The following is a 23,246-nucleotide window of genomic DNA, read 5'->3' on the forward strand; positions in this document are numbered from 1 at the left end:
AATTTGTTTTAAGGCATTATTAAAGTTGTTTGAGGGGAATTTGGGAGAGCTCAGGTGAGTCCCTGCCTTTTCTCTGTCATCCTAGCTCCATCCCCATTGGCTTTTGGGAAAAAAAAACCCCAAAACAACCTTTAATGATGACCACATATCCCGTAAATGGTATTCTTCTGTTTTTGAACTGATGATATGAATCTTCTCATTTCCTCTTTCCCTCAAAAAAAGCTGAGTTAATGTGGATTGTTTTCTTCACTTATGTCCTATAATAAAGTCCCAAAAGGGCCCAACATGTGATTTATTATTCCTAGAATGTTTTTAAAAATTATTTACCTTTTCCGTTACATCTAAAAGTTTCAGAAAGAAAAAAAATTTATATGTAACATTTGTTTGCCAATTCATCACAGAAATATCCCTGGGAAACTTAAAAATGTCTTTGGGAAACAATTCAGTCTTTATGTGGGAGTTTGATGAATCCTTATTGTATGACTGATAACTTTTGAAAAGTTGTTGTTCTGTTGTTTTCAGTCGTATCCAACTTTTTGTGACTCCATTTGGGATTTTCTTGACAAAAATACTGGAGTGGCTTGCCATTTCCTTCTCTAGCTCTGAGGCAAACAGGGTTAAGTGACTTGTCCAGGGTCACACTGTGTCTGAGGTTGGATTTGAAGTTAGGAAAATGAGTCTTCCTGACTCCAGGTCCAGCACTCTATCCACTATGCCACTTAGCTGCCTTAGAAAAATATAATATAATTTAAAATTAATAGCTTCTATCTCAAGGACCTTACTAAGGGATGGAAGATTGGTTGTGGGTATTTTCCCATCATCCTTCGCAAACCAATCTATTCCTGATCTCCTAGGGCTTGGTTGGAACTAAACAAAACTGGAATTTTTTTTTTAGAAAAATTAATATGTTTTAAACATAGATTATATGAGTTCAAATACCACTGGATTCAGGGCACTAATTTTTCGTCTTTTTTGTTTAAGCTTCATAAAAATTATGTGTGTGTAATAAGGAATTCAACATTTTCAGTTCTCAGATGGGTTAAAGTCCACCCTTAATATTTAATTTTTTTAAATGAAAGGACAAGGGAAATTAATTCAGGACTCTATAGTTTTTATTAATGTATTTGGGGTTTGTGGGGTGGGGAAAGGTGGAGTGAATGATAGTTATAGATGTCTTAGAAAAATTCCTGGACTGAAGTGTTAGACCAGAGTCATTAGAAAATCTTAATTTTAATTAAGTTCTAAATATTAATCTCTAAGTAAGAGATTATCATTTAGTTTGGCAGAATCATATAGTCAGAATTACATAGAATTTTTAAGGTAATTATGATCTGCTTTTGTGAACTTATCTGTAACATACCAGATTTCACATTATACATACATTTTTGAAAGTTGAATTTTACCGATAAAATAATTTTAAATCACCAAGGGACTTTGTTATTGAAAATGTATTATAAGTTCTACAATCAACTTATTGGTATAATTTATCTTGTTGTAAGTCCAAATTTCCATGTATTTGTTTTTGTTTTAAAGCAAAGTATGTCTCTGTTTGAGTACTAGAATAAGAAAATTTGTATAAACTTCATTTATTAAGTATTTATTATTAGAATATCGACATTTTCTTTAAATAGTTTTGATGGAAGTGATTTACTTATTTTGCTGTTTTGTTTAACAAAAAATTTTTACTGTTTTTTCAGGTTCATTGGCACTTGCTTTGCTTTGTTCTGGTATATTTTTTCTTTAGCACATGTGGCAATCTTTGTCACAAGATTTAGCTACGGTGAAGAGTTGCAGTCTTTTGTTGGAGCGGTTATTGTTGGCACATACAATGTCGTGGTTGTTATTGTTCTTACCAAATTGTTAGTGGCCATGCTTCATAAAAGCTTTCAGCTGATAGCAGTAAGTGTTCCATTATTCTAAAAAAGTGTCTTTGTACTTCTCAGTTAATATTAAATCTAGAAACAAAAAAAGTTAGAAAATATGAAGGATAGTATCATTGTAGCCTCGATTGTACGCATTAATTTTAGAAAAGTATACATTTTAGCTTTTAATATAGATTTTTTTACAATATAAATAATGTCTATGATGAATTTCTATACCATTAGTATGTAGTAATGAGGTAAATCATTTTCTTTAATGTATATGGAGACCTTGATAGTTTAAGGCTACACATGGGGATTTTTAACATATGTTTTTAAACCTCATTTTTCATATGCCTTACATTATAGAACCACGAGGACAAAGAGTGGAAATTTGCCCGTGCTAAGTTGTGGCTTAGCTACTTTGATGATAAATGTACACTACCTCCACCTTTCAATATCATTCCTTCTCCCAAGACCATCTGCTATCTACTAAGTAGCCTCAGTAAGTGGATTTGCTCTCATACATCAAAGGGCAAGGTCAAACGACAAAACAGCTTAAAGGTAAGAAATGGTGCAAATTTAGGTTCAGCCTATAAAGTTTCATTTAAGTTTAAAAATTAGACTCAGCTAATAAAATGCCATGAAGGCAAAATAATTGCCAATCTCGATATCTTAAAGCCTATTTTAAATTTCAGATTGGGGTTAAAAGTTTTTCTCTTTCCTGAGTACGTAATTTTTTTCTTTTAAAGCAAAAAAAAATATTATGAACAGTGCAAGCAAATTATATCATAAAAGAAAGGATTTGTTTTCTTTGAATAAATAATTTAGTACATGTTGCAGTGATATCACATTAATTACCATAGCTTCATACTTCCACAAATTAGTTTGAAGTAAGCAAGTATGAAAAACTATCAAGTGACTGTGTAATTACAGGAATATTACGGATCAAGAAAGAAGTATTTAAGCTTCTAGGATTATATGTTGGTATATTTGAGTATTGTCAAAATTTTTAAAAATATATCTTGTTTGCGCACATATAAATAACCATAACTAGTAGAGATATATTATTCTTTATTTTAAAGGAATGGAGAAACCTGAAACAAAAGAGAGATGAAAACTACCAAAAAGTGATGTGTTGCTTAGTCCATCGTTATTTAACTTCCATGAGACAGAAGATGCAAAGCACAGATCAGGCAACTGTAGAAAATCTCAATGAACTACGCCAAGATCTATCAAAATTCCGAAATGAAATAAGAGACTTACTTGGCTTTCGGACTTCTAAATATGCTATGTTTTACCCAAGAAATTAACTTATTTCTAGGCCATGGATATTTACATAATTTGCAACTAAATTTATTAAGGTGTGGGTTGGAATGTAGAAATAATGTCAAAGCCATTCTTTAAAGACTTATAGGTTAATTATGTACGTTATATAAAATATGTATATACTTTAAAAAATCCACTGAGCATGGATTTTAGTAGGAGCAATTTAACAGACAGAATTTTATAGCCTTTTGTTTTACTTTCTCATCTTTTGGGGGGGGATATTTGTGACTACATCTATTATTCAAAAGCTATATCAAGTACTTAAAAGTAAATGTGGATTGATTTTACTCTGTGAGATACATAGGGAATGTAGAACTACTGGTTTTAAGAATGTAAAAAATTAGCATGATATAGCTGAGTTTAGTGTTCATTTTTTAGGAATACAACTTTATTTGGGCTATTACAGTCTTTTTCTTTAACCTGGGGAAAGCTCCTAGAACTTTAAAAACAAAAACCAAAAATAAGGATTTAGAATGGTTTTCTTTGTGGTTATAATATAACTTTTGTTTCTGTGAACATTGAAGAGAATCTTGTTTTCCAACAATATTTATTGCAGAAGTTTATTTTACATTTAAACTATCTTTGATTTATTGTGCTAAGTATCAAAATATTTTACACAGTTTAACATAGCTTCTATAAGTATGACTTTGTGTTTATTTGTATATGATTCTTCCTGCTTACAATGGAAAAGTGTTTTTTTGTTTTTTTTGCTGAAGAGTATAATATATTTGATTATTTTGTGCTTTGTAGGGAATAGAATTAAATTTTTTTGAAAATCTGTTATACTCCTGCCACAGAATTGAAAGGTAGGATTTCCGTTAAGTGGAAGTTAAGCATAATCTTCTCACTTGAATGTTAGCTAGTCTTATGAACATAGGGTGCAGGTAGCCCTAGGTCCATAAGCATTATTGATCCAGGGATCATAAAATAGAGGTTTTAGGTATAATGTGTTTCTTCCTTTTTTCTTTTTTAATGGAATTACCAAACTGTAAGTGGTCCCTCTTTTGGGTGAATTCTTATATAAAATATTTATTGTAAAATTATATATTTTGTCTACTATAAAATTATGCACATCACATTTGGGATTTAACATCAGGATTTTCATTCATTCTAAAAATAATACATGGTAAAAAAAAAAAAGATACTTATTGAGCACCTAGTGTGTGCATGAATTACTTATGGGGGTATATTTTGAATGATAGCATTGTAAGAAAAAAATAATAAAATTTGACTTTGGATTATACATTGGCATAATGTTTATCTGTTGTATTAAAATGTACTTGAAAAACAAAAAAGAAATAAAACTAAATGAAAAAGATAACATTTTGACTAAATGAAAATACGGTAATGAAAAATGAAGTTAGCATGTAAGGTAAACTGGCCAAATTTGACCTAAATCTAATATTGAGGTCAAGTAGCTAATAGTTATTGGCTATTTGTCTGGCATCCATTCTAGAAATTAACATTCTGTTTTGGACAGTTGATATTTTCGTGGATTTCAGGCCAAGAACCACTTCCCCTTTCCCCGTACACATACCCAAAATGTGTTTGTTAACTCTGCCTTGCTCTTTTCTATTTTTGTGAACAGTTCTAGACCCATTGTCTTGTGTTCCTCAGCACTTTCTTAGTCTGGTGACATGGTAGACCTTTTCTTCTAGAAATATGACCGTATACATGGGTTAACATTGAAAAAAAATCCTGACATTTATGTTGTGCTTTGTAGTTGACAAAATTCATTCTTTTTTTTTTTTTTTTGTTGGTGAAGCAGTTGGGGCTAAGTGACTTGCTCAGAGTCACTCAGCTGGTGAGTGTTATGTGTCTGAGGCCAGATTTGAACTCAGGTCCTCCTGTCTCCAGGGCCAGTGCTCTATCCACTGCACTACCTAGCTGTCCCAACCAAATTCATTCTTGACACCAACTTTTGAGGTAGGATAGGTATTATCTCAATTTCACAGATTCAACATTTATTAAGTGCCTATTTTGTATAAGGCACTTTGCTAAGTGCTGGGTATATAAATGAAATAGATGAGGAAACAGCTTCAGAGAAGCTAAGAGGCTTATCCAAAATCACATGGCCAATTAGGGGTGGAGGCATTCTTTGAATTCAGGTAAGTCCAGTATCTTTCCACAATGCTATGCTGCCTTTCCAAAATAATTTGAATAATTTCAGCATTAAGATGTTCTAGAGGGGCAGCTAGGTGGGCGCAGTGAATAGAGCACTGGTCCTGGATTCAGGAGGACTTGAGTTCAAATCCGGCTCCAGGCACATAACACTTACTAGCTGTGTGATCCTGGGCAAGTCACTTAACCCCATTGCCTAGCCAAAAAAAACAAAACCAAAACAAAACAACAACAACAAAAAAAAAATGTTCTAGAGGCCCAGGAGTGGGCCACATGTGGCCTTCCAGGTCCTTGCGTGCGGCCTTTTGACTGAGTCCAAGTTTTACAGAACAAATCCTTTTGTTAAGGGGATTTGTTCTGTGAAGTTTGGATTCAGTCAAAGGGCTGCACTTGAGGACCTCTAGGGCTTCTTGTGGCCTTGAGGCCACGTGTGTTCTACTTACTCTCTCAAGAAAGTAAAATAAGGGGGCAGCTAGGTGGTACAGTGGATAGAGATCTGGCCTTGGAGTCAGGAGGACCTGAGTTCAAATCCAGCCTTAGCCAGTTGACACTTAAACTAGCAGTGTGACCCTGAGCAAGTCACTTAACACCAATTGCCTCACCAAAAAAAAAAATGCAAAAAAAAAATTAAAAAAGAAGAAAGCAAGATAGGGCTTCGTCCCTTCCTTATTGACTCTCCTATTATTTAGACTGAATCGTCAATCATTATTTTTCCTGATTTTGAATTGGTAATTTCTTACAAGACTTCTTGTCACATAGTTATTTTCTAGAGAAAAAGTTTCCAAAAATTGTATCTGGTTTTATAATAGTGTATGATATGATGAATTAACATCATACCCTAAAGACAACCACACTCCACTACTGACCCATAGTATTTGATCATTCAGCATGAATTACATATTAAAATTTTAAGCCAAAAGCCTTTCTTAAAAATGCCTTAAATCTTACTGTTTGATGGATGTGCTTATAGCCGACATCCCCATCAGCATTGTTATCTTGAATAATATCACAAACTGAAATATATGTTCATCCTATTCGATAAGCTCTGTTCTAGCCAAACTAAGTCAGTTGTTCCTTGAAACTGACATTCCATCTCCTTCCCCTGTCTATCCACTATCCTTTATGTCTGGAATGCATGCTGTCCTCATATTTGCCTCCCAGAATCCTTGTCTTCTGGGGTCCACTCAGGTGCCATTTCTTCTTCAAAGCCTTCCCTTATTCCTCCAGTAGCTAGTGTCCTCTCTTTCCTCATTTTACTTTGTGCTATGCTTCTCTTTGTGCATATACCTCCAGAGGAATACTTAAATACTTGCTAAATTGAATCAAATTCATGAACTCATGCTATTTAAAGTTATTTGGTTTGGTTATTTACCTGAAGAGGGAAAATAATAGGTTTCAGTCTCGTGTTTCTTAAAATGTAATTATCTTAAAATTTTTTTGGTCAACTTTGTAATAAGCGTACAAACTGATATCAATGGCAGCTTTATCAAGAACTACCACTGTAACTTCTTCTAATCCTTATTCATTCAAACGAATTTTTTCATATTCACTGAATAACCACAGGTATGTTGTAGAGGACACTGTTGTTTAGGTGTGTAGGTTGGACTGTAAGGTCCCTTCCAGTTCTGAGATTCTGCTAAAACATTATTTAGTCAACTGCCCATTTGTCATTTTCAGCAAGATTGCATTTTCTTGAAACCAGTTGTTATTAATTGTGGTATGGCTGTATATAATACTTTTAGTTCTGCCCTCTTAGATATACTTCGAAAAAAGGGAGAGGAGGAATTCTGACTGTTATTTAGATATGCCCCATGCTTTGCTACTCACTATAAATTACAATCTCATCATAGACTTGTCCTGAGATGTTGACCCTCCCAACTATAATATTTTGTATAAATATATTGCTATGTTACGGGATTCTCCTGATGTCTTGTCATATGTCCATAACTGCCTATTATATATTCCAACTGTTGGTTCCATTGGCATCTCAAACTCAACATCTCTAAAATAAATCTCCTCTCCCCCAAAATCTACTCCTCTTCATAACTTCCCTATTTCTATCAAGAGCAGCACCATCCTTTTTGTCCCGTAAGTTTGCGATCTTGTCTTTATGTTAGACTCCTCACCCTCACTCACCCTACATGTCCAGTCAATTGTCAAATCTTCCATTTCAGTATCCCTATCTCTCACATCTAATAAAGGCAACCACCCAGCTTCAAGCCCTCATCGCCTCTTGCCTGAACTATTGAAAACCCTCTTCACTGGTCCTCCTGCCTCATCTCTCCTCAATCCAATCCATCCTCTTCACAGCTGCTAACATGATTTTGTTCAAATGCAGCTCTGATTGTGTTACTTCTTTCTTCAGCATACTCCAACAGCTACCTTTGGCCTCAAGGATCAAAGATAAACTCCTCTTCTTCAAAATATCTTTCCAACCTAATTATGTATTATTCTTCCTGCATTCTGTGGTTCAACCAGTGTAGCCTTGTTGTTCCTCACCTACGACACTCCATCACCCTGTCTTCATGTCTTTGTACTCATTATTCCCTGTGCCTAGAATACACTCCTTCACCTCCACCTCTTAGAATTCCTTGCTGCTCAAGTACCACTTGATTCTCCTCCCCACCTCCTCCACTAGTGTCTTTCCCCCTAACATTTACCTTGTATGTATTTTGAATAAATAGTTATGTTCATATCATTAGCCCAATAGTGTACAAGCTTCTTGAGGTTGGGGATGGCTTCCTTTTTGTCTTGTGTCTACAGTGCCTGGTCTGGTACATAGTAGGCATTTAAGTACTCATTGATTCATTATCAGTAGCATTTATTGTATAATTATATTAGTTATAGCCACAGTATCTGAGATGCCCAAGGGAATGGGGAGCTTAAACACACACCACTTCCACCCCCTAATGGTGTTCCTGATGGGTCAATACACCAGCAAAACAGACACAGTATAAACGGACATCTTATAGCTGTACTTCATCGTTTTTGGCCTGATCCAGCTCTGTTTGCCTCTCAGTCTTTGCCAGGAAATTCTCAAAAGCAACAGGTTTCTGTGGCCTGTTTCAAAAGACACTAACCAACTGATCAATCAATCACAGAATATTTAGGTTCTTTCCAGTTTTTTTGCTGTCACTTATAGAGCAGATACAGACACATTTCTGTAAGCATCTCAGTCTTGTTTGAAGTTTAGGGTTCGCAGTGTTTTGGGTCTCATTAGCTTATTTCCCACTAGCCAAGCTTTGTCTTTCCATTCCACATAAAGCACTGTTTAAAGACTTTAAGTTAAGTTAAGTTAAGACTTTAAAGAGTTTAAAGACTCAGTGCCCCCTAAGCAGGGTCTATTTCACTTTTCTTGTTTTTAAATAAACTTGCCTGATTGAGCACTGTTAACATTGCCTATGATTCAGAAGCGGTCTGTGAGACAGGAATTGTTATACAGTTGGGACTTAGATATTTAGGAGGAAAAACAAATCACTTTGGTCATGACAGTGATGTCATTAGTTTGGCAACTTGATGATTTTGCTAGCTTCTGTGAACGTTTACAGGACTCTGATTTGGAAGAGATACCCAAAATGAGTGACACAAAGAATTTGAGGGCAAATTTTAAACTGTGGTAGTTACATGTTTTAAAAATAACTATCTTCACAGGATTCATTATTTCTGATGTAAATCAAATAACAGTAGTACAAGCAGCATAACAGCAGGCTTGTGTAGGAGGTAAATGTGGGTTTAAAAAAAGAACTGTCTTAGTTAATCACATATTTGACAGGTAGGCTTGTTTTCCCCACCCCCACCATATGCATTCTTTAGAGTATATATTTTAGCTTTAGGAAAGTCATTTAGTCCATCCACCACCAGGAAAAAGCACATGAAAACCTTCCCAGGTTTACTTCCACTAAGAAGGACTCCCCCCCAACCTCGCTCACTCTTGAAAACCATTATGATATTTAAGAATCTTATCAATAAATTCTTTAACCTAAAGCTCCTTATGCTACAGTTTAAATCATTTCCTCTTTTTTTCTGTTCTTAGTAGTATTAGCTAGTTGAGTTGGAACAAGAACAAACAACTAGTCACTGTATTCTTTATAACAGCCCTTCATATATCAATCGGTGTACCTCATCCTTCTTTAGTGAATCTGAATAATTCCCAGTTGGCTATGGCTGAATTTGATTGTGTTTTTGATTCATGGACATCATTTTTGGATAGATGGATCAGAATTCATCAGAAACGGTGTGTCTTTGAAAAATGAAATGTGAGACAATTGGGGATCAGGATAGATGATTATTGAAGCTGACTAATCCATTCATAATAACTCTAGATGGGACTCCCCATCCACCTGAGTATGCATCCAATACTAGCATGCTCAAAAAAACTGTTTACTCCATGTGTAGATGTGCATTATGTAAGATGGACCTCTCCCCTGCTTTAAATATATTGACCTGCCTTAGCAAAGAATATATCTGATCCCCACCTATTTATGTGACCACTTTTACTCAAGACTTTTAATTTTAGCTTCAGAAACAGAGAACTGAAAGCAGGCCCACAGCTGGAAATCACCAGTAGGTTTACAAAGAAAAGTAGGAGGGCAAGGCTGGTACTAGAAACAGAGGTGAGAGAACAGAAGGATTCAGGACTAGAACACAGGTGGTCAGAAAAGAGTAAAGGGTCTGAATGGCTATGAGTTACTATGTCTGGAAATCCTGAATGGTCTGACCACACCAGATGCTAGACGTGGGAGTCAGAAATACCTGGGTTCAAATCGGCCTCTATATGACATGACCCTGGCAATCAACTGACCCTCTATGCACCTCAGGCAACTCCTTGTGATTTATGTTATCTACTAGGTCAGAGATGGTGGAGTGGTTTCCCCACACTGACTGTTATCTCCACCTGTTTGTAAGGGGGTAATTACTCTCTTACTTTACAAATCCAGTCCAAACTGATGAAGTAGTATATATGGAACACTTGCTTGGGAGACCTGGATTCTAGTCCTAGTTCTGCCATTTGCTTTCTCTGGGCTTCCAGCATCTCTGTGTAATGGTGGGTGGAGTGGGAAGGAAGATGGTTAGGTTAGGTGATCTCTAGGGTCTATGCAGTGGAATTAAGTCAGGCATATTCAGGTGCCACAGATGAACTAGAATGAAAAAAACAAGACACAGTTTACGGCTCTTAATCATATATCTGTGAACTTTGATAACGGTATTTCAATATAATTAGTTTCTTTTGTAATCCTGTGTATTTTATGTATTTAAAAACATTACTCAGAGAAGGGGTCCACAGTCCTGATCCTCTGCCTTAGTACTCATCTACCAAAAGGAATCCATGGCACAAAGAAAGGTTAAGAACTACTGGTGTTGCAGGTAGTTGCAAAAAAGATTGCCTCAGATTTAGAAGACTTGGGGTCAAGTTTGCCCTGTGACACACACTGGCCACATAGTCATGGGTCAATCACATAACCTCTCAGTGCCCCAGGCGACCTTTTAAGACACAAGTTTTACAACACTTGCTTATTCATATTGGTCCAGGGTCTTTCCACATTGGGATGTCCTTACCTTCAGTGAAATCATAGGTCCAGTTGGAAAAATAAATTAGATAGAATGTTAATTCTTTGTGGAATTTTTAATACATGAATTCCAACAAAGACTTGACCTTCCATGTGTATTACCAGGAATTATGCTGTGTTTACTCTTTACATGCCCAGCTTACTCTAAAGCAAACATAATGACTGCTACATTTTATTTTAAAATATTTTATTAAGCATAGATAAAAATGCCAGAAAACAATATAAAAACTCAGAGCAAAAGCTAGAAGTTAAAAATCATATCACTATAAATATTGCACTTATAAATCTTCCTTTTCACATCCTCACAAAATTCATTTCTAAAAGAACTCCTATTTACCAAGATGTATAAATTAATAGCTTCCAAGTTTTCAGAACCTCACACGTTTCAGTTCACATGATTACTGCAACTTGTCTTAAGGTTGGTAATCAGATCCATGCCTCAATGACTGTACACATAATTTTCATCACTGTTAAGTGAGGCCATGTGCTATCAAGCTGATGATCTTTTGGGAATGCTCAGTATTTAATTTTAAAGACTCTTCCTCCTACTGAATGAAAATAGATCTTTCAGAAGATATACTGGAATGCAGCTTTATTGGATATCATTCTTCTTTAACAGCGTTTATTTTTCAAGGCATTCAGGATCTTTTGATTCTTCATCTTGAAATTCATGATAAAGCTGTTTGGTGTGATCTTTCCTCGCCCATCTTCATCTACTTGACCCATGATGATATAATTTAGACCTGAAGGTACAAATGTGAAATTATGAGATGTGTATTTTTTCTGAACACATTAATGCAATGTTTAATTTTTTGGGTAGTTGCTGTCTGTCATCTGTTACCACTGTCCAGAATAAAAATCTGTTTTGAGGTTATTGTCTCTGAAAATCTGAATTCACTATTCAATCAATAAATATAGAATCCTCGATTTAGAGCTATCCGAATAGGTACCTCGACATAGATTTAGACTAATGGTTGTCTAGTCCAAGCCTCTTATTTGACGTATGAGGAATTAAGGCCGACAAAGTTTAATTGATTCCCCAAGGTCCTCTGGGCACTGAGGTGTGATTCTAATTCATGGCTTACTCATGCTGTGATATCTACTGGATATCATGCTGCCTCTCACTTTCTAGCACCATCATCAGTGGTCTGTGTTTGCTAGGGGCAAGTCGTTAATCTCTTTAGACCTCCCTTTCCTTTTATCTGTAAGGGTGGACAACAGACAGATGAAAAAAATAAACAAGAATTGTAAAAGTTTAAAGCCACAACATTCAGACTCTAAATGTCCTTTCAGAGTTAAGTAAGTTGATTCCAAAATATGTTGAGAAGGCAGCTCCTGTGATATGTAATCACTGATTGACTCTAATTTTATGGGCAAGTCATTTAACTTGTCTGAGTCTCAGTTTTCTCATCTGCTAAATATGGTGTTAATTATTTACCTCACAGTATCATCCTAAGGAAAGTGATTTGCAGATCTTAAAACTCTACATAAATGTTAGTTATTGCTGTATGTAAGGGTGTTTGTGTGTGTTTAGCTTGCAAAGAAATACAAGGGAGGGATGGTTTCATAGAAACCTGGGAAAACTCTATGAACTGATATAGAATGACATGAGCAGAACCAGGAGAATAATATGTATAATAACAACAACAATGTAAAAACAGACAACTGTGCGTATTCTTCATTTCCTCCTCAGTCAATGTGCTGACTTGACTTCTTGACTTCTTTCTACATCATGTGGATTCCAGTATAGAACATGGCTTATCTTCTGTTCACCTCTTGCCTAATTATAGCAACAGCATCCTAAATGACCTTCCCCCCTTTGCACTTTGAGATCTAACCTAACTGGCATGTTGTCTCCCCCAGTAGACCGTGAGCTCCTTGAGAACAGAGACTGTCTTTTGCCTTTCTTTGTATCCCCAAAACTTAGCACAGTGCCTGATCCATAGCAGGCATTTAAGTGTTTACTATCTGTTCTTGACATGGAACATGGAATGCACTCCCTCTTTCTCTGCCTCATAGAACCCCTTTTCCTTTAAGCTGCAGACCAGGCACCATCTTCTGCATGAAGCCTTTCCTGATCCTTCTTCCCCTAATCCTCAACAACTAGTGCCTTTCTTCCCAAACTGTTTTATGCTGGATATAATTAGGTATGTGCTTGATGTCTCCTCCATTAGAATGTAGACTGCTTGCAAATGGAGATTGTGTCATTTTTTGTACTTTAACCCTCAGCACCTGGCACCTAGTAGGTGTTTGTCAATAAACATTTATTAAGTGCCTACTGTGTTCCTCGCATTGTGCTAATGAACGCTTGCTGAGGGGCTGACCATACATCAAGTGTGAGGATAAAACAGAGGCTTGCCAGATATTATCAGAACGTCATCTGGGTATTTTTAATTTGCCATACTATGGGAATTCAACCTCATTCTATTATTCTCCTAAAATATATTTAAAATTATCAGAAGCAGGTGTTGTTATACCTGATAACAGATAGTGCTTATAGAGAATTTTGAAGTTGGCAAAGCACTTTCTAAATATTAATAATAGCTAATATTTATATAGCATTTACTATGTGCCAGGCATTGTGCTAAGTACTTTACAACTATTATATCATTTGATCTTCTATCATCAACTCCATTTTACAGATGAGGAAATTGAGGTAAACAAAGATGAAGTGACTTGCCCAGGGTCACTCAGCTAAGTAAGTATCTGAAGCTGGATTTGAGCTCCGGTCTTTCTGACTCCTGGTTCAGCACTCTACCCACTGCACCACCTAACTGGCTTGAGGACATTACTTTTATTTTAGTTCAGACTGTCCATCACCTGCTTTAGAACCTTCTACTAAGTTTCCTATCTTACCCACCTCTTCGGATGAGAGGACATTGCTTACAAACAACAGTGATCTTGGTACTCATATTCTTGCCAGCTTGCTGAATTGCCAGATTTCCTTCCTTGTAGATGTTGATGATTGATACTGTTGCGTGCAAGCTTCCACCCTTTGTCATCGTTGTGATAACAGTACCAGCTAGCACTAAGAAAGAAAGCAATTTTTTAAAGGTGAAAATTTGAGGAACAAGTGAGCAGGACTGAAAAGAATGGAATTTTTTTTCATTATTTCAGAAGTAAATATTGGAAAGCTAAAGAAAAGAACCTGATAGAACCCTAATGTTCAATTTTACCAGAGTTGTGGAAAAATTAAAAGGATCTATTGGGATATTACATTTGTTAGATAATGACCATTTGCTTGTGTAAGAAATATAAATTCATACTAAATTAAAACAATAGTTCAATGATCTACTACAGATATAGGGAGTTTCTGGACCCAGGCTTAATTTAGCCAAACAGTTTTCTATCCCTACTTATGCCTATAGTTGTGAAAACACACCACAGCTTAGTAACAATATCCTAAGAGGCCACAGGAGGGAGGTGTTGCTATGTCAAAGTATGTATGGTTTTTTTTTAAGTGTTTCTGAGGGTGTGTCCATTTCTGTCTTTCTTTTTGTCTGTCTTTCCCTCTGCTTTTTTCTTCATGATCTTGGTTTCTTTCATTACATCTGTTTATTTTTCCACCTGTTTATACATTTCTCATTCTCCCTTCTATGTGAGAATGATGTTCCCTCATCCTTTAGTATCCCGTCAATTTTTTTCTTCATAATAAAAAATAAAATGTATTTAATTTTTATTATTTCTATTTTTTTTGCTCCTTATTTTAAAAGCTAATGAATGGAAAGTTTTACATTTCTCTCTCAAAAAATAAGGAAAATTAATTCAAATGAATTGTTTTTTATTCCTATAACTCCATTTTCTTCCATGGGTTAGTGACTCCTAATAGGGGGAAAAAGTTTTCCATTCCTGGTTCATTGAATAAATGAGACCAGTTTATTCCCGTGGGCCACCAAATTCTGTTCTGGAATTAGCAATGCTACTATTTAATGGTGGCATAGCCCAATTGAATGGAGTGAAATTTGTATTTCTTGAGATGTGGGATGGTCCTGGCCATACAGGGGATAATTCTTGATTAAGGTACAACAAGCTAGTGAAAGCTCCGCTGTTATTGAATTATTCATTCATTCATTCCTGGTGCCAGCAAATTCAGTACAAAATGACATGAAAAAAGTGAAATTGCATTGTAAATTATTTTTTCTTTTATAACTAGGATTTTATTGGTCCTTGATTGGTGATTGGTATGTAGACTAGAAACATATGCACATTTGAAAAATGCTACTGTTGAAATATCTAAAAACCATAGAGTTGAACTTCTTTTAAAAGCCATTTTTCCAGTGATTTCACATGGTAAATCATTCAGCTGGTGCTGCTTGCCATTCCAGAGACTCACAGAGCCCTGGATATCTGTCTAATAGCAGGGTTGGCGCCTTAAAAGTTCTAACATGTATATATCAGAAAACATCATCTTTGTGATATGCTAGATACCCGGAAACTTAGTGTAGTGAGGTCTCAGGAAGCACATCCCACCAGTGGTTCATAGACTCCATCCCCACTTCCACCATTCAGTCTTCCCTGGATTCTGATTTGCTTTCAATTTGACTTTCTGCTAATAAATGTCAGTCTATAAACCTCTCCCTAGCCTAGATCCGGGATTCCTTAGTAGTTCATCTGTTCTTGTATACCATCTCAACCACAAGATTGTCTAGTATTTATTACAATTCTGACCCAATTTAAGGCAAGTTGAAATGTAGCCCAAAGAGAAACAGTCTGTTTTCTAAGGATACAATAATAAAATAAAATGGCGTGCAGATACTTCTCTATGTAAATTATGTTACTGACCACTTACATTTAAATTTTCAGTAATTCTTTTAAGAATAATCATGCAGTTCCCCAAGTCTTCCTTTACAAAGAAAAAGCTATGTTTTTTTTCCCTTACCAAAGTTACTTGAACAATAATTGCTCTCCAGAGTCCCACTTCTTCTGCATTTTTGTTGACATAGGGCTACAGTAGGTCTTGAACCTTTATTTGAAAGAAGAAAGCCATATAGTTCATAAAAAATGCATGCATAGAAGCATAATTAGTGTTTGCATCTAACTCTGTAGATTTGACTTAGGTATCCCCCTGGGCACCAATCTGCATACATAGCTAGGTCTAAGCCTTAACAATGGAATTCAAGAGAAATACACTAAAAAGATTACTTCTTTATAATTTTTCATTGTTATGAACAGCTACTCCAGTTTCCCTCAGGCAACTTGATAGGATACTTGCAATTTTTAGGATCAAAGATGATCCAAATGACTCTTTGTTTTCTTAATTATTTCAACCAATGCTTTCCTAAAGTAACTTTTAGAAAGGATTTATTATAAAGATGTGCCAAGTTTTACAAAAGCCAAGTATATAAAAATCTGATCTTAGAGTTACAACTTCTGAATTTAATAGTAGGCAGGTTAATTAAAGGCATCAATATCAAGGGTAGTTGAAGACTTAAATAAGAGAAATACTTCACGTTTGCATGATTTTTTAATAGTAGACCAACAGAGATTATTCTCATTCCCATTTTACCAATGAGGAAAATGAGGCTCAGAAAGATTGATTTCCCTGAGGCCAAAAGACAAGTAAGTTGAGCAGCTGGACTAGAACTCATATCTTCTTATTCGTAGCCCAGAGCTTTCCTCTAGTGCCTTTAATGCAGGATTCACTTGGCCATGATTGTTGTAATAACGATTCACTAAATTTGATTTACCGACAAGTTTTTATAAATACATGTCTTGTGAAAGGTAAAGGGGTGAACAGGATACCTGAGTGATGCTGGGCAAGTCACTTAACTTTTTGGTGCTCTAGGGAGTTCTCTAAGAATATGAATTGTAGGGAAGATACTGACATGCATATTGTTTTGGGTTTTTTTGTTTTTGTTTTTGTTTTGTTTTTTGATATGCATACTGTTAAAGGGAGTGCTGTCTCCTGAGAGTTCCCCATGCTAATCAAATGAAGGTCTATTTCCCTAGCTTGTCTCTTGTATAAAGCAAGGTAAACATATTTATTTCATTATCTGTAGTAAAGCTGTGATATCAAGCTGTGAGGAAACATGCGAAGTAGTCATTAAATACATTTTTAAAACAAGAAAACAAAATAAGGATGTGTAATCATCGTCTCCATAAAAATGTTTAACAATTAATTTGGCAGGCACTTCCCTATGTGTTAACTGTGGAGGGTGTGGGGTATCTTCAGGTCCATATTTGAAGTCTTTCTTTCTTAGTATGATAAGATTTAGCGCTGTAAGTGATCTTTGGGATCGTCAACCCCAACCATAGGACCAGTCAGAACTCCTCTGGCATTGCTTTTGGGCACTTGCCGTAGGATTTTGAAACTTACAAAAACCACTGTGGGGACATCAAAGCTTTTAGGAATTACAAATTCTAATTCTGTCAGCATGAACTCATTTCCTAATCTTTCCATAGTGAAAAAATTTCCAGTTTAGCTGCATGAATGTCTTTATTTTTGTTTGTTTTTCATTTTTAATTGAAGTTTTTCCATCATCAAGTATTTTGTTTTCTTCTTACCCACCCCTCTCCCAATTGAGGGGAAAAAAAGAAAAACAAAACCTTTGTAACGAATATATACATAGTCAAGGAAAACAAATTCTCTATGTTGGCCCTGTCTAAAACTTTGTTTCTCATTTTGCATACTTAAGCCAATACTTCTCTGTTCAGGAGGTGGGCATCATTTTTTTTAATCATCTTAAGTCCTTTGGAATCACCATGGTTGATCATTGTGTTGTTCAAAGTTCTTTTATCTTTCAAAAATATTTTTACAATGTTGTTTTTATAGTATCTAATATTGTTGTTATAGAGACAAATATTACCTTGGTTCTGTTCACTTTACTCATCTTCTCTACTTCCTACTATCCTTTTCATCATTTTTTAAGGCTCAATAACATTCCATTACATTCAAATGACATAATTTGTTCAGTCATTCCCAAACTGATAGGCACAATCTTCGTTATTAATTCTTTGCTAGCTCAAAAAGAGCAGCTTTAAATCTTTTTTGTACATGTAGGTACTTTTCTTTCTTTGATCTCTTTGGGGAATAGGCCTAGTAGTGGTATTTCTGGGTCAAAGGATACCCATATTTTAGTCACTTTGGGGGTATAGTTCCAAATTGCTTTCTAGAATGGCTGACCAATTCATACCCTACATGAATGGCTATTAGAAAAGGCTTTATCCACCAAGGACCTGACTGTGCTCTTTGGAAATTACATAACTAATAATACTTTTCCTAAGAGAAAGGGCAAGTCAAGTGTCTGTGGCCAAAAATCACAGCTGTGCCTTACTCTCAGACTGGCTCCTGCTGCAGAAAGATCCCACTGTTTCGGTACATGTTGGATATACAGAGGCAGCTTTGGAAAGGCTTAGGGATCCTTGTGAATATAGTCGCCATCTCAATGCAAAGCACGTGTCCCCGCAGTGTATTAGATGTACTCATTTAAACTGAAATATTTAATCCACCTTAACTAAAGCATAGTTATTTAAGGATTAGTGAACAAGGTTTTATAAGCAGACCTAGCATTTTATACTGTGGAGCAGGAAATCTTGTATTCTTGTTAAACTGGGCTAAGATCTTTTGGGATTAAAAGAGATAGTAAATACAAATTCCAATAGTCTCTGTAAAGAGGTTGAGGTATTCAATTAAACCCTGGAATCCTGACAATTTCCTTAGCTTAAAGAAACAGTTTTAAAGACTTGTGAAAGGAAAGAAACAAGCATTTATTAAGTGACTACCAAGTACCAGGCACTTTACAAATATTATTTTCATTTGATCCTTACAACAACTCTGTGAGGCAAGTGCTATTGTTATCCTCACTTTACAGTTGAGGAAACTAAGACAGGGAGGTTAAGTAAATTGCCTATGGTCACACTGCCTGTACACATCTGAGGATGGACTTGAACTCAAGTCTTCCTGACTACAGACCCAGTGCCACTTCACCACCTAGCTGCCATGGTGGCAGGATGATGTAGTAGAGGGTTGGCCTTGAAGTAAGAAAGACCTGAGTTCGAGACTTACCTCTGAACTATACTTACTGACTAAGCCCTTGGAAAGTCACTTGACTTCTCAAGGACCCCAGCAATACTATGAATTTATAAGTTATAGAGCACTTGCTTAAATCTTCATTCTTAAAAACTCAACTGAAATTCAGTTTGAAATCAGCCCTCCCCTCCTGGGCTCCCTCCCATAGCTATCTTCTCCACCGTTCATTTGGTTTTTAATCATGTGTTGTATTTAACAGCTCTTTTATTGTTTGTTATTAACTGTTATTTAAAATCTTTTTTTATTCCAGATTGCGTGTGTTTTTTATGTCTTGTTTCTTTGAAGACCAAAACCACGTCTTGTACATCATTATATTCCCCCATAGCTTCTAGCTAAGTACTAAGTACATGTAGCAGGGATTCAGTAACTATCTGTTGATTTGGTTTAACTTTATTTTGAAAAAAGAAAATTTAAGGCCTACCTACCTGAGATGAGTAGTAACATATACAATGTTACATTTACTGTTTTAGCAAGCTGAGTTGGTTTTCTGAAAAGTGGCAAAGGCACTTTGAATGAAGGACATTTTGTTAGTTGCTTCCATCTTTATTTGCTAAAATTGTTTTATGTATGTGAAAACAGGAATATCTTCATACTAAAGATAGCCTTATTCATAAGTCTTCTCCAATATAATGTATTTAATAAAGATGCTGTTATTTTCATGAATATGCTATCCTTTGAGATCCATACACATACCAGTCTAATCAGAATCAAGCTCCTATCCCCAACAAACTCCCACTACTCCTGGAAGTTCCTAGACACAGTCTTATTGAAGTATAATAATTCCCAAGGCTTTGTAAAGAAAGGGATCCAGAGTTGAAGAGATGAAAAGGATGCTTGTGTCTCTTTTTTCAGTTTGAATTTTTCTATTTTCAATTTGACAAATACCAAATAAAATGGGAATTTCCATAGGAGAGAATTGTATATGAAACTGTGAATCTCTACTATGTACGGCTTGCCTTTTTTTAAAGTATATAATAAATTCAACATGTAACTTTCAAAGCTGACTTGCTCATCTATGAGTCCTTTTTGCCTGGATCTTTTTGGAAGATTTTTTTTTTTACCATATTTAGAAGATTTGCTGAATGTCATTGACAGGAAGGCCAAGGCAAGGTAGGGAAAAAGGTATGGTAGAAAGAATTCTAATTCTAATGTGATACAGGGATATCTAGAATGGGAATCAGTAGGCTTTTGTTGTCTGAACTAGGTGAATAACTAGCAGTTTTTCACTGAAGATATCCTTACCTTTTCTGTGCCTCAGTTCCCTCATTAGCAAAATAAAGAGGTTAGACTAGATGACTTTTAAGATCTTCCAGTTCTATGCTTACCTTCTCAATGAGGGTGGGTGGGGAGGGAGGAAGAGAGAGAATTTGGAATTTAAAGTTTTAAAAACGAATGTTAAGCATTGTTTTTACATGCAACTGGGAATAAGATATATAGGCAATGGAGTATAGAAATCTATCCTGTCCTACAGAAAACTAGAAGGGGAAGGGGAAAAGAGAGGGGGCTGATAGAAGGGAGGGCAGATTGGGGGAAAGTATATTCAGAATGTATGCCGTCTTGGGGGAGGAGAGAGATGGGGAGAAAATTTGGAACTCAAAATCTTATGGAAGTGAATGTTGAAAACTAAAAATAAATTAATAATTTTTTTACAAAAACAAACAGAAAGAAAAGCATTATTACACTGGACATACGCTTTTCGGCTCTCTTTTATGCACAAATGTTTGCATTTGTGTTGAGTTAAGTATTCTAATGACAAATTTCCTAACAATGAAGACTATATTAAAGTGAAATATCCTATAAAAAAAGAGATTTGCCAATTCTAATGTGATATAGGGATGTCTGAAACATTATGATGCTAATATGAGCATGGGTTACCTAGTGGGGAGATTTAAGGAACAGGAAGAAGAGTTTTTGGCGGTAGTACAGGTTGTTAGACAGGACTCAGATCTGTTGATGCTCAGAGAGTGACTGACCCATGTGAGCCTCCAGGTCATGGAAACAGGAAGTGGGCTGCATTGTTTGAAGGCTTCCTTGAAAGGTACATGCATTTTTCTTTATGTCTCCCAGGACACTGATTGCCCCATGGGAAGGTGGCCAAAAGTATAGTGGGTTTATATCCTCCATCTTCCTGGGTATCCGAGTGCCATGGCCATTCTTGGTACCTCCCTGATAGCTGAAGGTAGGGAACAAATATAAATCTTCTAGTAATTTTTATGGCATAAATGAATCATTTACTTAGGTTATCTCAAGTTGATACCTTATCAAAATTGTAGCAATAATCCTTTTTAATTCTAGTGAGGTCTTTTTGTAGTAACAAGTAAAGGGGATAGGGCAGATGATCAAGAAGTGGGTTTTTGCCCTAACAAAGTGATTTCCAGAGGAATAAACACTCACTATGCCTATAGCATTGCCAGTAATTATAATAGGTACCTCTTAGCTAATTAATTCATTTTAATTTTTAAAATGTCATATACGTTTTTTGAATAAGGCCCCCAAAATAAGCTAAGAATCATAAGATATTACAACTTCCCAAAGAATTAGGAATCAATGCCATAGAGCAGGGGTTCTAAATCTGGGGTGCATGAACTGGTTTTTTTTTTAATTCAATAACTATTTCAATATAATTGATTTCTTTTCTATTCCTATGTATTTTACTTTATGCATTTAAAAAGACTATTCTGAAAATGGGTCCATAGGCTTCACCAAACAGCCACAGGGATCTGTGATACACAAAAAGGTCAAGGTCTCTTGAGCTAGCAACTTAGCCTCAAATATTAGAACTCCGTGTCTAAAAAACAATCAAATTTAGAATGAATTGAGGGAAAATATTCAGGCCTATAATGAACTAATAATACTGAATAGATTTGCTAGAAGCTGGGTCCACATGCAGGAATTCTGCATGAATAAGCTCTAGAAATAGTTATATGACTTTGTGTGTGTGTGTGTGTGTGTGTGTGAAGGAGCTTTCAGCTGTAGCTGTAGCCCAGTGGCTATAAAGGCATCAAAAAAAGATACAGCGCTGCCAGGAGATAATGCACCCACAGGTCAAGGATGTGTGACTTCCACAGGATAAACGTTCCCTCCCCTGATGCAGACTGTAGTGCCTCTAAGCCTTAGCAAATCGTCTTTAAGCAGCTGAGGGACAGCTAGGTGACACAGTGGATAGAGCGCCAGGCCTGGACTCAGGAAGATCTGAGTTCAAATCCAGCCTCAGACACTTACTAGCTGTGTGACCCTAGGCAAGGCACTTCACCCTGTTTGCCTCAATTTCCTCATCAGTAAAATGAGCTGGAGAAGGAAATGGCAAACCGTTCTAGTATCTTTGCCAAGAAAACCCCAAATTTGGTCATGAAGAGTCGACACGACTGAAATGACTGAATGACAGCAATAAGAAGCAGCTGACTGAAAACACCATCCTCCTGGTGATGAAGCTTTGTGAGCTGACAGGTTGGTTCTTGCGTGGGGCCCAGATCCAGAGGCTTTCCAGAAGGGTGGAACCTAGCCGATATTGTCCTTCACTGCAAAAACCCAGGGTCACTTCCATACTTCGATGAAGCATTGGAGAATGATTTGAGTGGAAGCAAATAATGGTTGTGATTTTCTCAGCTAACATTTTTGAATAATATCTATAGACGAGTATCACTGCAAAGTCTTCCTTTTCTCATTAGCATCTTACCTTAAGGAAATGGATTAATCTATTCTTCTATATGGTTGTTCATCATACTCATCCATAAACATTAATTGAGGCCTGTCGATTTCACATTTGGCTATATTTCTCAAATATGCCCCCTTCTTTCCTCTGACGCTGCCATCACTCTGGTGCAGGCCCTCATCACCTCATACCTGAACTATGGTGATAGCTACTGGTGGGTCTGCCTGCCTCAAGTCTCTCTCTACTCCAATCCACCCTCCGTTCAGCCACCAAAGTGATTTTCCTAAAGTGCAGGTCAGACCATGTCACACACCCCTCCCTCCAGTGGCTCTCTGTCATCTCCAGGAGCAAAAACAAAATGCTCTGTTTGGCATTCAAAGCCCTTCATAACCTAGCCCCCTCCTACATTTCCAGTCTTCTTATACCTTGCTCCCTGGCACATACTCTTCGGTCGAGAAACACTGTCCTTCTGGGCTATTACATGAATAAGACATTCCATTTCTCAGCTCTGTCCCCCGAGTTTGGAAAGTTCTCCCCGTTTTGTTCCCATCTGCTGTCCTTCCTGGCTTACTTTAAGTCCCAACTAAAATCTCATCTTCTTCAGGAAGCCTTCCCCAACCCCTTTTAAATCTAGTGCCATCCCCTTTTTAATCACTTCCTTCTTAGCCTGTATGTAGCTTGTTTATATG

At 36.3% G+C, this 23,246-nt stretch overlaps 2 protein-coding genes across 2 annotated transcripts in view; one reads left to right on the forward strand and one right to left on the reverse strand.

Annotated features, from left to right (window-relative positions):
* TRPC1 (transient receptor potential cation channel subfamily C member 1) overlaps positions 1-4,384 on the forward strand; it is a 76,972-nt gene extending 72,588 nt beyond the window's left edge. The window contains exons 11-13 of the mRNA XM_027876007.1: positions 1,698-1,899; positions 2,229-2,423; positions 2,945-4,384. Coding sequence (XP_027731808.1) covers positions 1,698-1,899; positions 2,229-2,423; positions 2,945-3,172 — 625 coding nt within the window. The 3' untranslated portion in view covers positions 3,173-4,384. The remainder of the gene's footprint in view (positions 1-1,697; positions 1,900-2,228; positions 2,424-2,944) is intronic.
* A 6,706-nt stretch (positions 4,385-11,090) lies between these two features.
* PCOLCE2 (procollagen C-endopeptidase enhancer 2) overlaps positions 11,091-23,246 on the reverse strand; it is an 82,448-nt gene continuing 70,292 nt past the window's right edge. The window contains exons 7-9 of the mRNA XM_027876000.1: positions 15,756-15,839; positions 13,737-13,904; positions 11,091-11,619 (exon numbers count right to left, since the gene is read on the reverse strand). Coding sequence (XP_027731801.1) covers positions 11,489-11,619; positions 13,737-13,904; positions 15,756-15,839 — 383 coding nt within the window. The 3' untranslated portion in view covers positions 11,091-11,488. The remainder of the gene's footprint in view (positions 11,620-13,736; positions 13,905-15,755; positions 15,840-23,246) is intronic.

Source organism: Vombatus ursinus, unplaced genomic scaffold (genome assembly GCF_900497805.2).
Source record: "Vombatus ursinus unplaced genomic scaffold, bare-nosed wombat genome assembly UNPS02014810.1, whole genome shotgun sequence".
NCBI classification, from domain to species: domain Eukaryota; kingdom Metazoa; phylum Chordata; class Mammalia; order Diprotodontia; family Vombatidae; genus Vombatus; species Vombatus ursinus.